Source organism: Phlebotomus argentipes, unplaced genomic scaffold, assembly GCF_947086385.1.
Source record: "Phlebotomus argentipes unplaced genomic scaffold, Phlebotomus argentipes genome assembly contig_15, whole genome shotgun sequence".
NCBI lineage: Eukaryota > Metazoa > Arthropoda > Insecta > Diptera > Psychodidae > Phlebotomus > Phlebotomus argentipes.
Window position 1 is genome coordinate 12363107 of NW_026776181.1, and position 27148 is coordinate 12390254.

General features: G+C 39.1%; 1 protein-coding gene across 1 annotated transcript in view; it reads left to right on the top strand.

Moving 5' to 3' along the window:
* Positions 1-3707: 3707 nt before the first annotated feature.
* The window catches only part of LOC132262458 (homeotic protein spalt-major), a 47656-nt gene continuing 24215 nt past the window's right edge, over positions 3708-27148 (top strand). Inside the window, exon 1 of the mRNA XM_059761731.1 lies at positions 3708-4020. Coding sequence (XP_059617714.1) covers positions 3897-4020 — 124 coding nt within the window. The 5' untranslated portion in view covers positions 3708-3896. The remainder of the gene's footprint in view (positions 4021-27148) is intronic.

Consider the following 27148-nt stretch of genomic DNA (forward strand, 5'->3'; position numbering starts at 1 on the left):
CAGCATGTGGAGGTATAGTTTATGGGTGTTGAAAATGCACAGAGAGAGAGAAGAAAGATGGCTGAGAAAATGATGACAAGTTCTGAAAATAACATATCTGATAGCTATAATTTCCTGTAATAAATTCAAATATTTATCTCTATCGTTATTGGTCCTTTCAACAGGCCACAACAACTCCCAAAGCGATGTCTTTTTATACCAATGGCCACATTAATTTATTCTTCACGGCGGCTATACTGAAATATATTCAAAACTTATTGATTCATTTTACGAAAATGTCTTTTGGTTTCATTTTCCACTTAATAAGCGTTATATGTATTTTCTCTGTTTCTGTTTTTCATGGATTATAAACTAGAGGTAATTTATTAACTGGTTTCATTTCTTGAGAAAATCTTCTTCCTTTTTTTCTCTCTCACTATTTTCGAAAATCGGGAATGCTTTCGAGTTCGTTGTTACATTCAACACTTTTTTTTCCTCCAAATACTATACTAAAAGAATTATAGTTTACTCTTATACGACACATTTTACAGTAGGAACTGATTTTGAGATTTAGCAAAGAAGAAGATTATCCAAATTAGTTATAAAGAGACCAAATATTGTACATAAAAGTGCATCGTATTCATCGATAAAAGACAATATGCTAAGTGCTTCTGAGAAAATGTTGCTTTGTTCATATGTATGTGCTATGCTATTGTGGAGATATATGGCAAGAGAATCGCGCGCTTGATCATGGGATCGCCAGTCAAATAACATATTTCCAGCATTAAGTGTGCTCACAAAAAGTAAATGATCGCGTCCTTTAATTATCACGGCCGATATCTTAGCCATGGGTGAGATTCAAGTTCATGGCAAACGACGAGTGACTACATATAGAGCAGCAATCCAATAAATATTCCTCCCTTCGATCGTTGCAATATCCAGCATTCTGCAACAGACACCATCATAATTCACAAAAAGAAGTTATCAAAGTAATAAAATTCTTGGTTGCATTGCAGGCATGCCATAAAAATATGTAATTTTTAAAAACGAGATATGAGAGGGAATCATATTGCCGAAAGATATTCGTGTAAATTAATCTACGGCTCAGAATCACGAAGAGATCACGTCTCATTCGATGCCTTTTATCAATTAAGAGTGAGTGGCTATAGCAGTTTTTACGATCATCATTTTTCTCATGTTTCGTGCGTGCCCTCTTCCAGTGTCGGCTACCGCTTGGGAATACATATCTGAAGATCATCAGCAACATATCAATAGCACCGATTTATATTTAAATGGACATACATACACGTGCATATATATAGCGCTGAACTCAGTGTATTTCAGAGCATGTGAAAATTATTGTCACATGACTGAATGTCATCGATGAGGTGACGACAAGAAATGTATAAGAGGTGCGGCAAAGTGTAGGGAAAAGTGCCAGAAATACTAGAGAATCCTGCGCATACAATAAGTGATATGTGAATATCTCTCTTCGCATTGCCATTGTCTTTTATGAACATTTTCCTTTTGAAAATTGCGAGACACAGCATCAGCAATTGAGCATGTACAAGTGCAAATTTCATATAAAATACTACCATTTTTGCTGATCACCCTTTCGCTATATACAAAGAGATACAGGCGCAATTCAGAAGCAACAGCACACATGCGGCATTGTTAATTTTTTCACACCTCATACCGGATCGCACACCTCTCTGAGTAAGTGTGATTTTCCGCGGAGGACAAAAAGTGCATCCGCAATGTAAGAAGAAATCTCCCTGGCGATGATGCTTATGGTGGGACATAAAAAATTGTTCCGCGATATAAGCCAAACGAAATTGTGTGTTTGCCACTGTGTTGAACACATGTTTCTTTGTACAATATTCTTTGCCGATATTTGAATCCACCTCAGATTGCTCCACATTTTGCACGGGAAAGGGAAAGGATGGCGGCATCTCACTTTATAGATTCATTCTTCAGAATTTCTTATTACTCAAGAAAACCCTTTCTTAGCAAAGAAGTGTTCACATTCTTCTCTAGATAAACCTGATGAAATCTGGGTTTTACCACTTAATAAAATCTAACAGTGATAAGAGTCAAGGTTAAAACCAAGTTTTAATCAACTAAATATTATTGATGATCCTATTTTGAAGAAAATGGCATAGTTAAGAATATTGTAATTTTTATAGAAATGATCAAATAATTTTTTAAAAATAAAATTTATCTCTATATTTTTTAATATATATTTTCTTCTGGTCCGCGGTCTTTGTCTTCCCTTGATCATGTGATGCACTTGAGTGGCTCGTGGAGTTAATTCGATGGAATTGTCACGTCAGACAAATCTTCGAGGTGAATTCTTCCAGCTTATCTCGCGATGCTGGTGGCGAGACGGCGGGAAAAGTCACGCGGATGCGGTGGAAAAGTCTGACGCGAGAATTAATTTAAATCCACATTTTTATGTAAATCGAATTAACACCCTGCTGCAGAAGTTATTTTAATTGTAATTCCCTGGGTGGTTTCTCGCCTCAAACGTCTTGCAGACGCTCATTGTACAGTCCATCTTTTGTGCACTTTTCAACCTTCATCGTGTCTCTCTGGTGACTTCTTGGGCTGCCAAAGACACTCTCTAACTTCTTTTGACTGGAGAGCGCATTGGGGGACACATCCCGCCTCGGTGCTCACGGTGGTATGTGTGAAATAATTGCAATTAATAATCGCTATTTACTCGCACACTCCTCGCACTGCCTCAGTGAGATGTCTCTGCCGAAGATGCTGATGTGTGGTGCCCTCGGTGGGATGAGATGTGAGTTCCTGGGCCCGCGAGTGTGAGGGCTCTGAACCACCTGAGCGATGTGCACATATGGCTGAGGTGCTAGCCATCTTCATCCAAAGAGAGCACTTTGCGAACAATACATAGGCCGCTCGCACACACGCGCAGGTAAGCCGCGAGTACACATTCCCTGACTTTCCAACACTCCTCGCAGCTCTCTTATGTACATCGCCAAGTGTGGAGAGGAGTAAGTTCCCCTGCGAGAACTGGTTGCTATTTCCCCTCACGACGGGCGTCGGAGCGGGGCAACGGTAACGCCCAATGTCTGCACGAAACATCTACGGAAGACCCCACTTTTGGACTTGCTCCGAGCCGTCAGAGGCCGCATCTTGCGCGCTCTTCTTCGGCCTATGCGCCACGGATTGCGTTTCGCGTGCTGCCGTGAGTTTTTGAGAAATTCCCCCAGGCCCGGTGCTCCAAACACCAGAGAGGAACGTCCTCGACGGTGAAAAATCTGTCTGGGTGGTAGTGCTCGTGCTAAGCAGTGTCTCAAACGGACGATTTTCCCGGGCCGTTATTTTTTCATCTCCTTTGTGAATACCCAAAGGCAGAGATAGCCATTTTTCCACTGCACGTCCACGCCGTGGTGGATTCGCCAAGAAAATCCCACCGGACAGTGCCCGGCATAGAAGGAATCTCTCCATCTTCGAGCCACTCTTCGACGACTCACTTACCGACGGAATGTGAAGGAAGCGGTTTCTTCCGATTGCACTTGAGCAATGGGTCGATAGGTGAATTTCAAGATGTATCTTCGTGCTCTCGATTTATAGTGCATTGGACTGTTCCGTACGAAGCATTATTATTATGCACTGTCTCATCTTCCGGAGAAGCCGTTTCAATATCTTATCAACAATCACGTCTTATATCCAGCGAGATTTCGCTATATTAATCGTCTTCAGCAATTGGTGAGATTGTCGTGATTCGGTACACCCTCTGATAAACTAAAGATCAAATGAGTTGCGGGTGCAAAGTGAAATGGTGAAAGAAGGACATTATTGTGACTTGAGATGTGTGAATAGGATTGAGAATTATCTTTACAAGTCGGCCGAGAAAATTCGCAAAAGTGGCCAATAAAGAACAGACTCTGACGATGTCTCGGCGGAAGCAATCCCGTCCAATCCGTGTTCAGGATGGCGAGGAAGAGCCCCCCATAGAAGGCACCACAAAGCTGACCAATGTCTCAGCAGATCCCAAAGACGGCGTCACGGAAAATGGTGAGTGTGGATTTATATCTTCACTATTAACAGTCCTTCTGAAAGTTGACATCTAATATGTATCACTCATATGCAAATAGACACTCATCCATCATCGAAACTTTATCGTGCGGAAAAATGAATATTTATGTGTGGTGGGAAACTATTGAGAACAAATTAAATGTTATTTATTTTAGCGCACGCATTTAACACTCAACAACCAATAAAAGTGTTCACGAAATGTGTGGTGGATCGAGAAGGTTTAGTGAGGTTAAACCACTATATGAGAAAAAAAAATCACACAAGACACTTGGAAACCTGTTTCCGCATTGATGCTCGCATATCGCGCCGCAAACTTCCACTTGTGCGGCAATAAGTCATTTCCCATGTCATACATACACGGTGACCGCGCGTAATGCTTATGGATCGTCTTTCAAGGCTTCACATTAAGTCCTCGCGGTTGTAAATTCAATCCAATGCACGTCTTATCAGTGTACACCTCAAGGTGTGCTCGAGGAGAACGGGGCATCACTTTCGGTGGGCTTTTCACAACTTAGAGGCTATGTGACGCGGCAGGTGAAGTTTCGCCTTGCGGGTGATTGTGTGGAAGGAAAAATTTGGGCGGATAGCGCTAAATTGGATATTGCAGCTGAAAATCTCCTGCCGATTCGTGGGTGAGTCTGTAGTGTGGACAGACGCTTGAGACTCTTGCACGATGAAGGGGTGAAACGAGGGGGGGGTGGAGCGAAAATAAGCTCACAAATTTTCACTATGGGGGGCATTCTGCGCCCAAGAAGCCTATCTTCCATTGATCATGAACACTCCAATATTTACTAATGGCTGGTGTAAACAAGGAGAAATGTGTATTTCTGCCGTTTAATTGATCTCAAATGCGAGGGATAATGGACGGAGCAAGTTATCAGGAGGAGAATTACAGCTTTTCGGTGGGCTTTGGTGCTTTACAATGAAAATTGTTTTTCAATCAATTCACACAATGACCAATAGAGTGAGAGGAGCATATGTATGTTGGGTATCATAATGTAAAAGAGTCAGTTCATTAGAGCGAGTATGAATAGCAAACGATGTGGACAGGGTGAGAGAAAAGGAGTGCAAGTGAGATGGCGAGAGAGAGAGCGACACCGGCGACAGACAGCATTCATGAAGTGAGGACCATAAATTATTCAAATCGTCACCGGGAACTTACTACCGCCTCAATTGACGCGGTGGCAGTTTTTACGCGCGCCGCGATCCGATCTTGTTCTTCCAATCTCATCCAATTACCGAACAAGCTGTCTCAGCAAATAGCCACACAGTCAGTCTTCTGAAGCGCTACAAGTTTCACTATCTCCTTGACTCACTCATCTATTGACTCTTTGCCTATAAACTGCCGTAAATTTTATTGTATGGCATTTTTCTTCGTGCCTTATTAAATAATTAAATTTATATTACATTTGCATTTTGTGGCAATTTTTATTCTACATTAACACTACATCTTCGCCACGATGTGCTCAATCGAAGAGCTTTCCCAGGTAGTGTGAGAGAATGTCCAGAATCCGTATGATAAAAGATCCGTTAGAGAAATTAAAAATTCACTCAGAAACCACTCAAATTTTAATACATAATCGATAAGAGGTGCTTTAAAAGTATAAGTCATAAATTTTTCGTATATTTTACTTTATTTTTTTATCCTCTGCCACTCTTTTTCCCCGCTATCGGCTGGAATGGGTTTATACTCAAAAAATGTCATATTTCATATTAGTGATTTCGTAAATATTCCACAGTTTGACCATTCCACACGTGAGAGGCTGAGAGATGATGATATACCGATAAGAAAATGAAGGAACCTGTTCCATAAAATAGCCATGAGAAGAGCACCTTTAACTGAGAATGAATTAATTTCTCTCGGTATGTGATTCTTATGGGGTTTGCCTAAAAATTTTGTAGGATACCTGCTGAGAATTCGACGCTACTGTATTCTTCCAATTGTCTCTCACATGCTCCTCATCGACCACAAATTATCTCCGGAAACTTAAACCGAGAATGCGTATATTTGGATATTTTGAACAGCGCCTGAAAACACCGAGTAAGGCCAGTAATGTTAAATGATTGAGCAAGTCAGGCATGACCAAAATATCCGACGATTTATAAAGCGTTTATGGTTGTATGTCTGCAAGATCATAATATAGGGAAAAGTGGGGCAAAGTTGAACAGATAATTTGTCATTGCAGTACATGTTTTGTGATGTTGTGCGAGGGAATTTTCTTGCTGTCACGCCCTATATCGTGATTCTATGAAATAGTGAGTTAAATAATTGGCTTATTAATAAAGCCTAATCCTCATCGAAAGTCTTTTCTACTCCCCTCTTTGCCATATTTGCAGGGATTTCCAGGATATTAGATGGAATCCACCCTGCTGTCATAAATAATGTCTGATATTTACCACTGGATACACGAGATTCATCCTTTCTCGCCGCTCTGTGTCACATTTCAATCCATATATGCGACTTATTCTGATTTGGGGTTAATTCGTGACACACCCTCCGTGGCACCCTCGACGCAAATTGCTCGGGTATGAAAGGGTGCAAGAGTTTGGGTGACATGGCTGGAAAATATGCGCAGGGAGATGACATAATAATAAAATTAGATGAATATGCTTCGATGAGTCGCAATATGGAGTCGCTTAATCCATTGGCAGATTAGCCATAGATCTGCGTATATTTTTACCCAACATCACCACGGGTGGTGGGTGGGTCACGCCAGGCACATTTCCTCGACCAGGGACGACGAGAGAGGTGAATGGGGTGATATAAACTGGAAATAGGGATAATTATAGCAATTAAATCCATATGCACACATATGCAAAGAGTCTTCTTGGGCGATATGGGGAGATTTTCTGCCAAAATTACATGCGGATTCTGTGGCGAAATGTGTGGAATAAAGTGAAAATTTATAAATGAAATTAAATTAATAGTACGATTTGCATTTTATGACAATAACGCACCAGTAAGCCAATTCCATGGAACAACAAGCCAGCAGCAGCATAAAATAATTGACACAGCTATAGAGGATCGCGACTCGAATAACAATTAACTTGCTATATGTGAATAATTATATTATTTTTGTACATGGTATTTTAATGCTATAATGTTTGAATTTGACGTGAAGTTGGGAGTGAGACGGAAAAAGAGAGAAAAAAGTCCCCGATATAGTTTAGAGAAAGAGTGTTACAAACAAATTAAATTAATATGAAACTGGCGCACTATTATATTTCCATATCAATTCCCAGAAGGACGTGGGTGGAATTAAAAATGTTCAACCGAGCGAGCTTTGTAAAAAAACAGACACTGAGAAGTGTAGTAAAAAAGGAATTAAAATAATCGTCTGACCAGAAAGTTGGTTAAATTATTTCGCTTGTAACTCCTGAACGGGCATGACATTTTGTAGCACAGAAGCAATCATCATATTGTCGTATCGCCAGTCGATTTTGATATTAATGCGAAATGAACTCAAAGAGCTGCTCAAATTAAATCCAACCCTAAAAATCCGAACAGCTCATTCATATCACCCGACCCGTCCTCCAAGCGGCGCGTCCTCCATGGCAAAAAGTGAATGTAAATATTGAACTGTGCGACCAATTCTGAATTAAATGGAAACTTTGTCAAAGTTATTATCGGAGGGCTGTTTTATTTCGCACCCTTTTCACTGTTCGGCTCAAATAAATGGGAATGCGCGCAACATTGTATTGGGGAAGTGTTATTAAAATTAAATTGTCACTCTCAAAGACACTTCAATCCTCTTCTGGAATTATTACACAATGAGAGGTCTCTATCCGTATATTTCTATTTGTTCACCCTCCAGAAGTTATTAATTAAAATATTTCAAATGGCGCCAAAGTCTTTGTCTCATTTTGCGCTCAAGGGGGTACGAAAAGAACTCACCAAATCAGTTGGTATGTCGAGGAATGAGTTATAGCATTAAGGAGATATTTTATACCTGTATGAAGAAGAAAATTGAAAGAGGTATTTTAATTTAATGGAATGTCGTGGCGACTTGATTCTCTGTCGCCGCAAAATAATTTTACAATCATAATCCATATCGAGGCGGAAACGGGCAATTAAATATCATATTATACCTCAGACCTGAGGCAATAAAAATATACAACTCTGGACTTATTGTCATAAAACAAAAGAGTCGTTTTATTAAATAATTTATCGAAGACATAAATAAACGTGTCTCGTTGACGGGTGTCATAAATAATAAGTCGAAGAGATTTACGCTGCAAAGTCTCATCCAATGTCTTCCTTCTTTCGTCTCATTTTTGTTCTTGCATATTAAATAATTCACCTTGTCTTTTCATCATCAACAAATGTTCCTCGATGAGTATCTCTATGAAGTCTCTTTTTTATCCCACCATTTGGAGGCTTTTCTTGCTGAAGGAACAAATGTTGTCGTCCGAAATGAAAGAAGATCAATACAATCGATAGAGCTCTATCGCTGTATTATCTTGCCGTCTTTTTTCACTTTATAAGAATATGACATGCTTCCTGTCTCATATATATTGACTAACATCACACAAAGCATAGAATACTTGTACACGAGAAATTAAATTAATGTGGTATCATCATGTTTCCTCTCCCAAGCGTGGTAGTCTTTCAAATTACAAAGTGAAATGAAATTGAAAATTTCAGTCCCACTCAATACCATGAGCCATTGCGGATTTTTGTGACTTCGTCGATATTTCATTAGACTAATGCATAGAGCGACATTCAGCATTCTCTCTCAATGGAAAGCTTAATAACAAAAAGAAGGGGTTGACATGATTTCGACGCATCAGAGACTTTCTTATGGCCACATAGACGCTCTATATTCCATTCTTTTCATCCCACAGACACATTATATGAAATGCATGATAGATAGAAAAAAAACGAACGACGAGTCTATAAATCGAATAAAATTTAAGAGAATTGTTCGGTATATTGGGGAATCACCTGAAAGTTTCTTCTTTTTCTTCATGATCAGCACAAATTGACCCATAGCTGACGGGTCAAGAGCCTAGTAATCCCCACAAGATTTATAAAAGATGTTCTTTTATGATTTTCGATCATCCCCTTTCGTGCAATTGCCCGTGGAATTTTACCAAGTACAGCATTTCCTTTGAATGGCGCTATCTTCATGGATTTCATAACTCCACGAGGGTTTCTGGGATACACATCAAATCGAAGTCCTATAATTTTTACGGTAGAAAGATTTACGATTGAAATGCCAAATGGGATAAAATGGATAAAATGCTCAGAACTTTGCAATGGCGCACAGTAACGTCCAGTGACTAATGTCTGTGTGTGTATAATGAAGACTCATTTACGTTTCTGTGTATTAAAATCAACTGTATTATTAACCATTGATTACCTATGATTTCCCTAAAATGCACAGATTTTTTTTATCATTGAATTCTCAATCAAAGTTGAACAAAAGCCACACAACTTTGGTAGAAATTCCTTTTTACTCATTCCAAAAACGCGAGAACTTGGCAAAATTGGAAGTCGTCTTACGCGAAATGTGAGCCGATGAAAAAGTTTCCACCCTTCTATCTGTCAATGTGCGTCTAATGGTTTGGAAAATTATGAAAAGGGCAAATCTTTCGTTTCCCAGTGTCGAGATGCCATCGTCACAGATAAAGGCATGAGGGGGTGATGTATTGAAATTCTCTGGGAGTTTGCCTTGTGCATGAATTTACCCCATAACGTTGAAATGGAGTAATTATTGTGAATAAATCATTTTGGCTGCGAGACTTTCATTTGGGGATGAGCAATTTAGAATTGGTATGCGCAGCTAGATGGCGAAGGGTTTATCCATTATTGAAATATTGAAATATTCGGGTGAGGTTGCTGAAAAATATCAGCGAGGGTGAGTGATGACTTTGATTTCTGTAAACAACTTTGAGTCACCCATAAAAATGAATAACAATTGAAGAGCTTCATTGAATTTCTGCAGAGGGTTGGGATGTGACTTCGCGCTGTGGTGTGGGTGAGAGTGGTGGATAGAGTTGAGGGAGGGAGATTCGCTCCTTCGTAGAAAGATCCGCAAATTTGTAACAAACTCACGTCTCACTACCACCGAATGTAAACAGTGGAGCGTGTTGCAATATTAAATTCCGCAGACATTCACAGGAGGTTAGTTTATATTAAAATTGAAATGGAAATGTTTTTTCCATCAAATTGCAAATGATGACAAAGAGTGGCTCAATTTCCTTACGGCTCAATCGGCGCGAGGAGCATGGGTAGGCGTGCAAAAGGAGGAGGAAGAGGTGGAAAAAGATTTAGAGACTCTTTACAAACTATTTACATATTTTGTCGACGCCACCTCCTTCGCTGGCATTAATAGAAGTGCGAGTAAATAGAGATTTAAATTGTCACTAAGCACGCGACCAGAAGCATTTACCTGTGAAGAACATCATGTCAATTTACTAACAAGGTGTTTAAAATATTTTCCCATCTGTCATGTTTCATATGAATACCCATCAGTCACCCTCTCAACATCGCGAGAGTAACGAGGCGTCAAAAAGTTGATACATTGTCGCCTCGTCCCCTTCGTGCATCTCCAGCGCGAAGCCCCAACCGTAAATATAGAGATGACTGTGGCGCCTGCTTTATAGCATCATACACAAACATATTTTGTGCTGTGTATAATTTTCTTGTCATTTTTAATGGGCCCAAATGGCGTGCGCGTGAAATGCATACTCCATTTGGATTAACTGTGTGGCACACACATCACAACGAAATTCCCCACAGCAACTCTGAAGGGGTTAACATCCATGATGATGAATTCAAGAGCATTCTATCGTGAGCAGGTCGACGAGAGTCAATCGCTCACGAGGCGTAAATCATCGCTGATTTCACACCACAAAAAGGTCCTCCATATGGGAAAATTCTCATGCTTCGCCTTTTTTGCTGCCAGCCTCTCTGGGTGTTTATGATGGGGATATCACGAAGATATGTATTCATTTTGTGAAATTTTCCAGCTGTTTCCTCATCTCACAGCCGCTCTTCTCACACCCACGTTAGCAGCAAGAGCAGATTTTTCATGAGCAATTATTTTTCCCATAAATAATCCTAAAATGTAGGAAATTTACTAATTTTTCTGTCTAGGAAATTCCTTATTATAAGCCACTTTAATTAAGGTAGATGAGTTATTCGTAAATGTGTATATAGAGAGACAGATCCATTGACGCAACTGCATTGATATACGTGTTTCTTACTTTGTCTAATAACCCACAAACGTGTCAATTTTGTGGGTAAATGTGTGGGCGAATATTTAATAGTCCATATTATGGGGTGACTAAGTGTGATCGCGTGATGGAAAGCTAATAAAGTTGTCAAAATCACAAATATTTTCCGTGTGTTTATTTTAGGGGGGCGAGTCAAAGGTGGCGTATTGATTTGACTTTTTGAACCGGGGGAGAAAGACAAGTGCCAGCCACTATATTGGGTTATATATGTACATATATGCGATGTAGATATGTAATACATAGTCGACATTACTTGCCTCATAGATTGTGGTTAATATTTTTCTTCCACCTTTCATGCAGACATTGTCATCAAGGGTGGAATTTTTGCTATTTTATGACACATTTTTATAGCTTGAAGTCCAACTGTAATTCCTTTAATAGATTTTCCCCGGAAATGGACGTATAATCGTGTGAACGTGGCTATCAATTTCTTCACGAGACGCAGAGGTTGAGAACAAAGCTTTCGTACGTTGAAATCATATGCTAATTGTGCCACCTGCAGTGACTCTGTGAATTCCTCAAGCCATTCATTTGTTTGCCGAAAAGAAAGTAATATACGGCAAATAAATATTCCCTCGAGGATTTATATTATTTATTGCAAAATGTATTTGTCTGAGAACTGCTCACGATGGTAATCATGAACAATTGTAAGCCTGACGGGTGATTTTGAATTGACACTGGGTCTGTTCCTTGTTGTGGGCAAAATGCGCGCCCTTTGAGAGAGGAATGGCAAAATATAAATTCATGAATATTTATCACCAATGAATTTAATCCACATTGCAGATGCTTACGTTCTATTGTTGTACTCTTCTGGCAACTCTTGACTATGGCAAGAAATGCAAACTTGTGGGCACACCTGTAATTGACGCGATCATTTGTGTGACTCGGTCACTGATAACTCCACAGCTACCAGCACAAATTTCTCGTTATGCTACTGGCGCAAGCAGATGCAAATGCAGGGAGCGTGAGAGAAACAAGTGAAATGGAGTCATTTGGATATCTTGACTTTTTCCATGAAATATCCAAAAATTGTCTTAACTTTCGATTCGCCAAAAGGGCATGTGGATGAATTAATTGGGAAAGTTGGCAATCGGGAAGTGGAAGTTTCTCAAGGGAGATGGCACAAAGGGCGTCTCGGCCTAACAAGTGTTTCAGAATTCATTCATGGTTTATCCTCGAGGGCTTATGTACAGTTCCCGTCTGGTCAAGTAACAATTCTCACGTAGAGATATCTTAAAGATAATCTCCCAGAAATTGTGTCTTTGCACCTTCCACATTTTGCCAATAATGGTGAAAAAGATGTGCATTCTTCACCCATAGTAAAGTGATATTGGGGCATGAGAACGTCATAGCGCGGCTGTACATTATCTCCCTTCCCGGATCTATTAAGAATTTCTTCATATCTGATTCGTCAATGATACTGGCAATGGAAATGCGCCTGATGTTCCCCGGCGGTGACAAAGTGTAAAAAGGGTTGGATTTGCTTCATACTTATAACCTCGGTGTGACGCACTCTCCTGCCCTGACCAATCGCTTACCTTTGCGATACCGAGAGCGCAACTGAGCGGCCGCTCAGTTCCCTATACAGATATACAGACAAATCTATCCGATTATACATTCAAATGAGGTGAGGGTGTAAGCTAGGATATGCAAATTCTCGGTTTTACATGCTAAATTCAAGCAATAACTTATATCTCCTCATAAATAAAACAAAGATACAACAGTCTTGTTTGTAACTCTGCACTGACATGAAAGAGGGAAAATGGTACGGAGTTTACTGATAGTGCCACATAGAAATTCGGAGAGAATGAGGAGAACAAGCGTCCAAACTGTGGATAATTATTGAGAATGGGGCGTTAAAGTACCTCCCATCACACATTTGATATACATAATGTACGTTTTTCGGCATGTCTGTACATATTGTGCACTGTGAATTTCTTCCAGAACATCACGAAACTACCAAATGTAATTAGTTATAATTCATAACTATACTCTGTAACTGAATTGGTTTGTATTTTATTCTTCCACACCGGATATATATGTACATATTAGCTTATTGTTTAAAATATTATCAGATTTTCCGAAATACCGTTTTATTTTATGAACATGTAATACAAAAAGAAACAAATAGAGTATGTTAAATGAAATCTCAGAAATTGTTGGTTGCGGAATTTTTTGTAACTTCTCCCAGTTTCACAAGATTTATTTGTGAAATGTTTCGTAGAGAAAAAGGTAAAACATTTTACTTCTTCACATATTCCACTGTCACTGGAGAGTTCAATTGATGGACAACTTGAGAATTTATGTAATTGCAGACTTGGAGGTTAAAATTGTAAATAGAATTGTATAAAAATGGTTAATTTTGTGTTTCGTTGAAAATAGGCTCAGATTTCTGCTTTTTGCGTGGTGTTATTGGTGTAAAAAAGAGGAACTGTTTCCCCTTTTCCAATATCAATGGGCATAAAAGAGTATACCTATTCTCTCGAGGAAATTCCCACAGCTCTGGAGACGAGATGAGGAATGTCAATTAAAGTTTTTTCTCCATACACAAAATGCTATAACCATCGTATAGAGACTTCATGTAAAATGTAGCATTTTGTTGAATTTATCTTTTTGTCTTTTCTATGAAAATGAGGGAAAAGAATTGGGTAAAGTATGAGGATGGAAGAAAAATAAAAACAGTTGTAGTTAAAGCCAAGAAGTAAAATGAAATAGAGACATGATACTTTTCTACATATACGAAATTAAAAGGTGTAACCTGGGAGTTTTAATAATCATGAGCAAACACTTGGCGTTAATTAATCAATTAGCGAGTGAACAGAGGCACCAATAAAATTTTCTGGAACAACTTCTTGCTGACGATTGCGCGGCTGATGGGACGAAAAAGTCACTCAAATGAGGACTGAGGAGATTGAGAAGATGTGGCTTGGGGACAATTTAAATTTTACCTTCAGTTTGCATGCTCCATTATCCAGGTGAATGCGATATTGTCAATCAAAATGTGAGCGAGCCTGCATAATAAATTTATATTTATATTTATTTATATAGATGTCATCATAACTTTGGCGCTCCGTCAACCACTCAAGGGAGCATTCATTCTTGCTCCCTGTCAAAAATGGCACAACACTGTGAATTTATGACTTAGGCTCTCTCGCATCCTGAGACATTGATAGGGACTTGCTCTTGATGGCCACTTTGCATACGGAGCCACAAGATCGATTTGATTTGTAATACACATTTGATGACTTGGCATGAGACAGAAAAGAAGTGGACCTTTGTGCAGATCCAATTAGCCATTGTAGAATCATATATGGGGAGCAGACGAGGGAGAATTTATGGACGGGCCAGTGCGGAGAAGGGTTGGGCGATAAATTCGGAAAAATTGAACACCCACGTGATAAAAGCGCCATCTTAGGCGGATCAATATATCAAAACCTCGCTCTTCTCCACTTTGGGGCACCTTCATTGCATTTTCTTACGTATTATTTATGTGGATTCGTTTCCATTTTAATGATTTCGACCATGTCTCACGAGCATTTCTTCTCAGCAGCGACGCTTCAGAGCTCCTTGGTGACTGAGCCAGGAGAACAGGAGAGGTAAACGAGGCCAGAAGGAGAGAACAAGATCATGAAGAATGCTGTGTATGCAAATCTGTAAATCAGAAATCGACAGATTTTTGCAACTGGCTTCTCCTGAATGTTCTCATTAGACAAAATTTATTTGTGTCGTTGTCCCTTGTCATCGATTCTGAATGCATCTCGCCCTGCACCTCAGACAAATATACACACCACAGTCCAAGACGTCAGGGAGTATGTTCTGGCGACTTATTGTCTGATAAGATCTCTTATTCGCAGCCGAAATGAAAGAGGTGGCATTCGTTTATGAGTTGCGGGATGTGAAGGAGGATGCGATATAGAGAGGGCGAAAATAAGCATGACATATAAATGGGAGTTTATTGATATTTAAATTATAACGAATCCTATGCCGAATTCAAACTTGCGGCACAGCGAATAAACTCCACATACGACATTGGGTACCTGCATCTTCTGTCACGATTCTCTCCCGTGCCTCCTCTTGGCGGATTGAGTAAATTGCGAATAGCACTGCGCCGATTCAGTGAAACACCATTGCAATTTCCTTCTACTCAACCATCATCCACCCAGTGCGTTGCCACTGTGGTGCGACACTCGTGGCGATATATGCAAAATTGTCTCTTATCCACCTCGCTCGGTTCAATTGAAATGGAATCACCAGAAAAATCTCACGGTATTTATTGCGCGTGTTCAGAGGCTACCTCTGCCCCACCATCATTGCACCCACCCGCCCCAGCTCTGCACCCCCCTGGACCCTATGCACCAACTAGGAGACTCCGATGTGTGCACAAATGTAACAGCAATATCATTTAATTCCACTTCCATATATCGCGAACAAACACGATTTAGGTATTGTAGAGGCAGAAGGGTGAGCAAAATTATCGAAAACAGAGAGGAATCTCTTTTGTTGCCCAGGAAAATCGATTAACATGACAACAGCGACATTTACCTGTTTCGTCGGCACAAAATTATTTCAACTCAGCCAACCTATTTGCCTTTCATCTCCCCAGCCTTCGCAGGATATTGGCGCCATATCATGTTTGCTCATGGCTTAGTCTTTTCGGGCCGTCAAACACATTTTCAGCTCAGGGGAAAGAATTTCGCTCGTGCTTCTTAGAATTTTCCTCTAGCTCGCAAGTAAATGCTCTCTAAGCGGACTGAATTCACGGCAGCAATAACACTTGATCGGTGATTGTGAGTAATAGATTGCAGAGATCATTTGGTAGTGCGCAAATGTATTTCTGTGTATGAAAGGAGTAAAATTTTTAGACTTTTAACATCTTGATTGTGTGAATAATGCTGCGTAGTATTTATTTGAATGAGATATCTGTGTATTTTCGTATGATTTCAAAACTTTTGTCATAATAAATTGTTATTTTACTTCTCTGGAGTAATGGAATGGAGTGCGATATTTGATGACGCGCTAACAAGTCAGAAATGGTAAACATTGCATGAAACTCGTTTGTTGCATTGCTCGCCAATATATTGTAACTCTATTTTGAAAATGCAATATATACGTGCGCATATTGAGACTACTCTAGGCACCGATGACAACGACCTACAAGAAAATTGTCACTATATTCGTGGAATGGCAATATTTCTCACATTCGCTTCTCACTAGCAACACTTCATTCAGCATCAACGAAAAATTATAGCACCTTCAGAATTGGGTTTCAAACTACGACGAGCCTTCTCTTGCGCTCTCACACATTCTGGATATATTTCATGAGCTGCTCAATAAAGGAAGATCATTCTCAAACGCCATACGTCAGTTTCGTTTATTTTTCTAAAGCTGCAAGATCGACATTTCACGTTCATTCGTAACTCATGGGCATGGAGGAGATTGAGGTAAAAATGGCGCAAATTTATAACAAAAGTTAAACAATTTCTCAAATAAATAAGGAACATGCCTTCAAGAACTGTGTAAATATTTAGATGGAAATAGTTTCTACTCTCTTGACAAATGAACTTTGCTGCTACAGCTGATTGTTAATCACGAAAAGAAATCCAAATATACTTCAACCGTTACTAGAGATAAAGCAATTGAGAGCTCATCCTTGCCTTAACTTTTCCACAATTGGAGTAAGAGAGAGATGAAGTGAAAAATCGTCTTGAAATATCACAAACACCTTTGTTGTATATAGAGGGAATTAATTAAATTCACGCAAAGATTTTTGATTATAACAGAGATTTTATAAGACAAGAATCCACTAAACAAGTTTCTCATTCGTCACTGTATATCCAACCAGAGCCACACAAGAGAAGGTTAAGAAAAATTTAATTAGCTACTTATTTGACTATAAAATTCCTCCTCGATGTTGAAATAAAATTTCAATTTTTTGTCAGTCTTTCCGATTCCATTTGCCATGATGAATAGAGAAAAATATTCCAAATTAGCTCTGTGGCATAGAAAAGAAATTAGATTTAATTATATGAAAATAAATAAAAATTTTTACGATAATGTTTCGTTGAAAACCAACAAATCGTAAAAATGAGTCGTTCAAAAATATTCCCTCATTAATAAAATTGTTGTCGATGTTATTCTCGATTCAGTAAAACATTTATCTGGTAATATCCTCTCTTTCTTTACACCGCGCCTAAGATATGGGCATGGTGTTGATGTCTCAAACCATTTTATGATGGATAGAGATATCAATTAAATTCCATTTGGTTGATGTGGTAAACAGTTGAATTATTATGTTACCACATAAGTAAACAGATTTTAGAGTGTATTCATAAATTGTGTTATTTCCAATTTGCCTTTTACGAGGGAAAAAGGTGAAATTGATTCCGAATTACCACATTTTGTATGATTGATGGATAAATGTTCATTTACTCTCTAATAACGATTTAATCGCGCTTGATTACGATGTGCGTGATTGATTTGACAACTCTTGATTTGTAAAATTTATAATCATTTTAAAAAATATATACACAATTTGAGTGTAGTATAGATTTCAAAGCTCATACATACAAATATTTACTTCCGATTATGGATAGAATTCTCATTCATTACATAGACAAATCAATAATCTGCGACTAAGAATAATGAAAATCCTGTTAAAACATATTGTTTTGTTTTTAAATAAGTATCTTTGTGGAAGGAATCTATGATTTTCGATGGCATTACAGCATGATTCGGGATCTGATCATATTTCTTGGGTGTTAATGATCTGCCAAAAGAATGTCATCCGCTTTCCTTGCGTTAGTCAATCGGTTGGTGTAAATAAAAAGTAAAAGTCGTGTTTAGAGAAACCCACGGTGAGTTTCTCGCCGGAGAGCAGACAGGTGGGCCTGTGACATAGTCTAAGAGATGCTCAGACGAGTGTGGGGCTTAAATTAGACGCCAGGCTGTCTATCGCACTTGCGCTGGAAATTACCTGCACTTTGCACTGGCTTTATTGCTTTTCACCTCACTCACACCTTCAGCATGCCACTCGTGGTGGGGATTCAGCGATCGCGACTGTTTTCTTAGCTGAGAACATATACAGTTTCCGGATCGTGTAGAGTTGAGAAAATATCTGTGCTTTTCTCAGATCAGAGAGAACCTCTATTGATGACTGAGAGAAGGAATTCGTGTGGCGATAATTTATTGAAAGTGTTTGATATGAGCGTGTGAAAAAGTTTCAAAATTTCACACCAATAGAATTGATTAATAAAGCATTCCAATCAGAAACGAATCGGAGTATAAAGATGCATTATAAAATTGAAGTCCGCTTTTAAATAGTATTGCCTCCGTGCTTCTATGCACGAATACATGTAGGTATGTACTGTATACGCACAGCGACCGGGAAGTATTTATATGATACAATATAATTTTTGGGCAATGGTTGATTCGAAGTACTGCTGTTGAATTTTAAAATGACGTTTATCACTTTTTAATTTTCCTTCACAATTGAAAAATTCTGTCTCACACTGCCACGGCGTGTCTCTTTCATCAACATTCACCCATTTGTCATTTTCATGATATGGGAAAATGGTCTGAAATGGTAAAATAATAACGAGTCGAAGATACATCGTGAAGAGAATATCAAATGAGGTTGGAAAGTTGGTTTATAAGTCTTTGAAACCTTATATATATAAACTGACATTTTTTTCTCTATGCGCTTGTGACTTCACACACAGAATGTGTCGTGTGATTCCTACCAATTTTTACCCCAAAAATGTGATTTCGAGTTAAAAGGAAGGAATAATTATATGGGGAAATATACGTCGGCATTTTAAGTCTATTTTTAAAAATATTTATTTATTCTCGAATTCATACAAATTCCCATTCTGAATATTTATGTGTTACTGAATGCTGTGGTGGCTCTTCATTTTCATGGAAAAGTGCACAACTTTTGACAAGAAAACTCTCTCGAGATTCATAGATTTGTAACTAAATATTCACTTGCTGGAAGAGAATTACCAAAATTAATTTATAAGGTACATCGTTATTTTTGTGTCAATATGGCGATAAAAATAGTCGTATTTACTGACACAAGACTTATATTATATACCGCATTTTTGACCTCCCCACTGCATAGCGTATGAAAGATTGAATTTCTCTCTGAGATTTAAATCACATTAAAGAGACTAAATTTTGTTGAGAATTCTGCTGAAATCTCCTAAATGCACTCTGATGCGATGTGTGAGTGGGAAATATGAAACCGCATGCAATTGCGAGTCAAGATTGAATTCATTTCGTAGCATTCACCCTCGACTCATATTCTGTGACCCTTGTCACAATCACTCGAATCGCTCTGGGGAAGTGTGGGTGGCTGAAAAGGAACAGTTCTTCATATTGAAATAAATAAAATTTGGGGTATTTCACGCGGGAAATGATGCACATTTTAGGGACAATTAGTTGCATCTGGTTGACTTCTGGCACGCGACTCAATGTCACACACAAGATAATGATGACAAAATTCCACGGAACTGAGAGTCTTTAATAGTTAAAATAACTTCCATAAACTTCTCCCTCATATGCGGCAATTCAGAGTGTTGGAAAGTCTCAGGGAAGAGTTGGTTTACACTGGACAAAAATTTTAAACCGGATTCTGATTCATAACCACATCAGCTCATGAACATTTGTATTATCACATTGATCCGTGAAGCAATTTTTTGACGTACACATGAAAACGTTGCTCGACCAGAACAAATGGCATCTTGTTCAGACGAGCAGTGTTAATTACTTGTCGATTCTTGCAGATCATCTCTTGAAATGGTGCGTGTAATTTTGCGCTGCTTCAGTCAAATATGAATTTGTAATAAGAGTAAGAGATGCTACGATAATTGAGTGGCTTTGTTCATCATTCTTCATCTCCTTTCCCGATTATGATGAGTTATTTGATTTTTACGACCGTTTCTAACCACATCGAGGATTCATATTCATTGCAATTGCATGCCTCAAGGTGGAAAGCTATGCGAGACGAGGGTTACCACGCGGTCTTTCAATGCCCTTTCCGAGCAATTAATTCCATAACTCCTCGCATACCTTTCTTGGGATCATTTTCAATAATTTAATAGCGTTGGTGTGTCTGATTTTGCTGAAAATTCGACAGGGTTGTAAAATAAATTTACGTCTCTACCCGAACAAATGCGTCTTCATTGAGAAGTTGGTCAATTCAACTAACAATGCCTTACCTAATTGAATGGACGAATGGCGATTTTGAGCATTTAACGCAGCCCTTCTTTGTCAAACTGCACTCTCACTCTTAATTGCTTTGATCTGAGGGACATATATAACTCACCACCCGCTCTTGAAATTCTCCACATTAAGTTTTCTACCCTACCTATTTGGGCATCCATTCGAAAAAGTAAGTGAGATACCTTCGACACGTGCCGCTGTGATTTTGTCATACAAAAGCCACCACAATTTGCACCCCCCGTGAGAAAAAATGTGGGTGCAGGAATGATAAATGGCACGCACCCTTCTCGCCCATTAATTCCTATTGTGCAAAACACTCACCTGGAGTCTGGACTCTCACGTTTTTGCCGCCTACCCGCGGGCCACGCACGAAACATTCATCAAACACATTGAATTGCTTTACGATCCTGCGATTACGGCGATCCTCAGCGTGCAGATAATATTTTTATTAGACCCAGGAGTGATGCTTGCATACCACAATTATATATTTATTAGCCTTATCCGGTTTCTCGAGTCAAATTATGCTGTGAGTTAATTTCTGCAAAATATGAAAAAAATGAACTCTTCAAGTTGAGTCAAACTATAAAAGGGGAACTGAAGACCGATTGACCAATTGAATTGAGGGAGGTTTCTATTCATCACATGAAATGGGCTAATTTGGCGGCGATTCCTGCATTGAATGTCCTTTTTGAAGCACTCCAAATGTTGAAATGGAAAATTTTCATAGACGACATGTGAGAACAGTCAAATGGTGCGGAATCATTTATGTGGGAGATCGAGATGAAAAATGTATGGTCACTTTTCCCTTTAAATAATTACTCACAAACACCCCGTCTGCAGTTGATTCATCAAAGTCTCAGATAATTCGACACTCACATAAACGTATACATATATACACATATCTCGTCTGATGTGGGGGAAGTTGTACAAATGCGAGGGTGAATTTCATGATCCAATAATGGAAAACACATTTCTCCTTCAAGTTGGTCCGAATTAAAACTTCAGACATATGTACGTGTAATGCTGCATTGAAGAGCTTCCAAGGATATATAATAAAGCAATTTCATGTTATTTAATATATGTTGCTATAAAATACAAACAGTCATAAATGAGTATTACAGAATTTTATTCACTTTATAATACGTTTCTCTCGTCCAAATTACCAGTTCAATATATGAAACGCCGTGAGGCTTCTCCAGCAGTGGTATCTCAAACTTGTCGAATGAAATGACCAATTGCTGTGTTTCTTTTGATTATCTCCGCTAATTAGATTAATTATCTGACTGTGTACACGGCATATACAAACATAAGTTTAAAAAATGTCATATTTTACTGTTAGAAACTTCTAATAGATTGCTTTGACTCATCTTATTAGACCTCTTCCAGTCATAGTCGCCCTTCGTGTGCTTCAAAGACCGCAATCTTTGACTTTGGTTCGTTTTCGTCGAACGGATAAATAATTCAAGCAAACTCTAGTACTATGAATATCAAATCGTGTGGAAGCTCTGTGACTATATCCATGTGAGAACAATCAATAAAATCAATTTAAGATGGGTGAAAGCTGTAGAGTGCAATCCCCTTAAGGGGAAGAGTGTTGTGCAGAGAAAAGTCGAAGAATTTCCCAGAACTTGATAATCCTGCTTGAATATTGAAGACACTTGCCATGCTAATAGAGTGAATGATACAATGGTTAAAGGGTGCTTCTTGTGCGTATTTCTTCACCGATTTCTTGTACATCTGTGACGATGATGGTGATGGCCATGTGGGCGTTTGCTGGTAAATTAAAGACTTAATTATACCGCAATCACTGTCATTGAGTCGACGACAGAAATACTTGCAGACACATACTGACTTTTTAACAGCTATCTTACATTTATTTATTTATGCTAGTGTGTGAGTGTACCGACGCTGTGTTGAGTTTGAAGCAGTTGGGTGTATGTGCACCCGGAAAAGTGTAAGATTTGATTATTAAAAAAAAGAAGATAGTGTGACATTAGAGCGATTTTCTTTGAATTGACTGACCATTCGTGGATGAATTATATAATTTTTATCAGCTCTCCGTGTGAGCGATTTTAGTGGTATTCATCAATGTGTCTGGTCTGTAATATTTAATTGCTTTCACTCCCATTTTACCCATCTTGAGGCCCCGAAGGCAGAGAGTGAGGATCAGCGGAAGAACAAGAAGAGAGCAAATAAGAGGCAGCTGCCTCGATGGTTAAACAATGCGCCGATGTAGTTGAAGTGATAAGAGCCGCGACCTTCCTCAAATTGAATTGTCAATCGCCTCCAGATCCAGACCCATGTGTATTGATTATTTTGCCTACTCCTTTTTGCACTGCTCCAAATTCCACTTCCTTTGATGCCCCGTCTCGCTCTGTCTCTCGCTAAAAATATTGGAAGGAAAATTGTTGGCTTTCGAAGAACTTTTCAATTCAACTCTGTCAAAGTGCTACTATTTATAAGAGCTTAAGCCATCAGAAATATTTTCTTGTCTCATTCACTCTCTCTCTCTCTGTCTCCTCTGATGTTGTAAGAAGAAAACCAATTAATGAGTGCATCGATAGACATGCTCCAAGAATTACCGAAGAGATTATATGTTGATTCCACTGTTAGTAGCTCAGCTTTATTTATAAAGTCCTCTATTCGTGTGACATGAGCTGCATGCTCATATGCTGAGCACCAAATTCCCAATTTAGATATTAATACATTGTTAATTGGTATCTGTCGATCCTAATCTCAATCCAAATGTTACATTTTAATTTCTCTCAACTGCTTCTCATGCGTTGAGGATCTCTTGTGACAAACGCCATGTCCATCATCGGCGAATTCCAGGTCATGCAGTTGAAGTCAGTAGGAAGAGTTGTGGCGATAGAAAATGAAGAGATCGAAAGGAAGGCTCTTATATCGATTATGTGTTTTGAAAGATCCCGCATAAAATGTGGTGCTGAATATGTGCCAAAATTCTTGCAATTTATCGTACAGGTTTTGCGAGCTCGTGTGGCTGTGAAGTGGGTGGCATTTGTATTTGTCTCCTTTACAATTGTAAGAAAATATTATTAGTATCTGCCAATAACATAGTCAGTCGTGTGGTTAAAAATAAATCAACGATTTGTCTCGATTCTAATTTATTCTAACATTTTAATCGTGGTGTGAAGAGAGATTCAAATTTTGTAACAATTTATTCTGCTATGTGAGAATGAATGATTTCATGATTTCAGCTCTGTCCGAGACAAATTTGTTCTTGAACAGACAAATAGATAAATAACTCGAAGGCTTTGTTGTTTGATTTTTTAGTCTCTTTTCGAGATATGTAAAATCTCACTTTTTCCCATCTGAATTATGTAAGATAAAACTTGAGCATTTCAATCATAGAGAGATTAACGAGACACTAAATTGGCATATGCGAGAGGAAAACTATTAGTGGAATGTCTCAGCATGTGCGTGCGCGCATTTTGCGCCAATGAAAATATGCACAACTTCAATCAAGTGTGGTTAAATGTAGTGACATTGATGAGGAGGTTCGGAGATCTGCAATTTAATGGAAACCTATTGCAATTCAGTGAGCAAATTCTCCCGAGACGCGCAGCATCTCAGCTCCTCTGGATGCCAACGATGAATTTCCATATTCCCCAGACCACTCCCAATGCCGCATATAAATTTATGAGTTATGACTTGCGCGGATGAGTTTCTACGATTGGCTTTATCGTCTCCCTTCCACTACGGTTCAATTCACGGTCACGTATCGTGTGGAGCTCTCGGGCGGTGGATAAGCATTTTAAATTCGAGTTATGAGATACACATCGAACCGCCCAGTTTATTATACATTCATATATTTCCATAAATACATCGAAGAGAGTATTGAAGTATTGGAGCAATGTCGTGAAGCATATCTACTTCATCCATCGCACTAAAGGCACATTTACAACACAAACATTTGGATAAGCATTCTTATAAAGCTCAGTTTTTATTTATCATATTGAGTGTCATTTTAAAGAATATACTTTTCCACGGAAGTCTGTATAAGCAGTGGACATATCGCGAAGAGAGTGGGTAATGCTTTATTGAAATTTTTATCACCTACACATCTCGCCTCCGATATATGGAATGCCAATTTTCCACCTTCTCCTTAATTCTTAATGGCTTCTCTCGATCATCTGCTCAGTCGTTGAATATCGCGCTGGACAAGTTCAGCGAATCATAACATTCTCTCTCTCGAATGTTCCAAACCGTGAGCGATGCGCCATATGTAATTGACTACAAATTTATTCGCCACTGATTTAAATTGTAAAAGAGCCAATTTGATGATACCAGGAGCGAGGCCGTTGACCACATGTGTGCTCCAATCGTTGATTGATAAATGACAAGTACGCGTGGACTCTTATAGAGAAATCAACACACATTGCTACGCTGATGCACAACATATCGCGGCCATTGCTCGAAAGGAACTCTGCACAACATGATGATGTGCTCCTGTAGTACTAAAAAGCCATTCCCCTCTCTATCTGCCATCCCTCTTCTCCAGAAAGTTATGTCTTTTCGGGCACCATCGTTTTTGACGTTTTAACCAAACACTCAACAGCACAAATTTAATACCGAAATAGCGTATCTGAAAATCCAATGGAAACGCAAGCATGAAACTCTTGTGGACACTCGCGTTGTTCATTTTGTCTCATTTCTCTCTGTCTCTGTCTCACCCGAAAATTCTTCACCCCCCAGAGCCCCGACACCCGCGGACATCCCCCTTATTGTGTCGCGACCGAATCGATGTTGTTGCATGGTTGCAAAAGGAATATGGAAAAGTTATTATTTCCTCTCAAAGGCAGACTGACTTACCAATGGACATCCCTGCGATGTACAAAATACAAGAAACATGCAAATTGTCTCTTGGATTCGATAAATTTAAGCTCCACTCGTTTGATTTGTGCAAACATGAAAAATAATTCCTGCAATAATTGTCTCATATGACCTATTCTGAGTTCAACGAAAAATCCCTTGAATTTTACAAAACCCTCTGTATTTCATGTAATTTAGAATTAGAAGATAATATTTAGAATGATTTTGGCAATTTCGGGGTGCTCCAATGCGATGCTGCAGCTTAAAATCTACTATTTGAATAGCATGTAGCTCCAATGATTTCATTGAGTGGAAGAAGCGTGGGCGTTTCAAGATGATTGTATCGTTTTATTCTCCCATTTTCCCACGTTTAATCGTGCCTTCAATCGCTTATTATTGTATGTTGTGCAGACATTTGTACACAAATAAACTTCTCTGTCCTGTACAATTGCATGTGCACTAGATGAATTGAGTCTTCAAGCAGCCGCTGGACAAAGTGTCGTATTTCCTAAAACTCCATCAATTCCGCTATATCAAGAATGTACACATTTCGAGTATCATCTCTAGGTTATCCATTATGGTGGGATAGTGAATATTTCTTGCAAGTGGCCTCAAAGATCTGCGCGAGCATGTTTTCACAAATCATTCTTCAACTGCTACTAAATACTCCGGCGATGGTCTTATCTTGCAGCACCGTGAATAGCATTGCCATCTCAAAATACACTGCTCTGCTCTCTTCTCGCGCACTCACTGTGTGCCGGCAATTTAGCTTCATTTTCTGACAATTTCTGTTGTTGCATTCAAATACATCTTCATGGGTCTTTTGTTCTCGAACCTACATATTTATTATAAGCCATTTTTCCACCACTGCCAGCGTCTTCCATTGCCGGCACCTCATGTTCCTGCCAGAGACAATTTTTCGCCATAATACGGAAAATCATCAGAGTGCTTTTTTTGCTTGCCATATAAGCGCCTAAAGAAGGCAAATACTGGGTGATACATATAAAATGATGAAGCGAACTTCTTAATTGACAACTGAACCTCTTCTTCTTATGACAGACAGATGGCTGTCCATTTAGTGAGGCTTCAGGCCACGATGGCGAGGAAAAAAATCTCCGAGAGCGACCTGAAATCTCTCTTTATGGTGCACCGAGAGGGGAGCATCGGAGGAGCAGAAGAGTTAACATATGGCTCCCTAGTTGAATGGCATCTGATGTCCGAAATAATTTCTTGTGACTTCTCGAAGCGGGTTTGTGGGTGGACTATTATGCCATTCAATTGTCATCTTCGCGCAGTGATCCCCTCAATGGGGGCCATGGGTCCCATTCATTTATCAGGCAAACCTCCCCAGAATCTCACATGCTGACCAATTTGTCCTGCCTGTTATTTATTCCAATTAATCTACGCGCGTGGTTACTGTGCGGTGCGAGCTTCGCGAGTCAAGGAAGTCTATATAACTTCCCGGGTGATTCGCCGCGGTGGAATTATTTTTGAGTGTTTTGACGGTTGGCTTATGAGGTGACGAATTATTGGCCTCCTCGTTGCCAAGAATGCTTTTGCTCGCTCTCAATTTTCTACCCACGGAAAGAACTTATGGACAATCGGTCAGGGAACATTTCTTCACAGCGATGACGCCGTTGTCACAACAAACTGTAGCGAGAAATTAAATTCTCTGATCTCTCGATTATTTTCGAGCTATACCACTCTCCCCATTTCCCCGCCCTCCAACCCCGTGTGGAATATTTTTATCACCACAAAAATTTTATACAAACATTTTACACAAATTCACAAAATACTTCTTCGCTGTTGT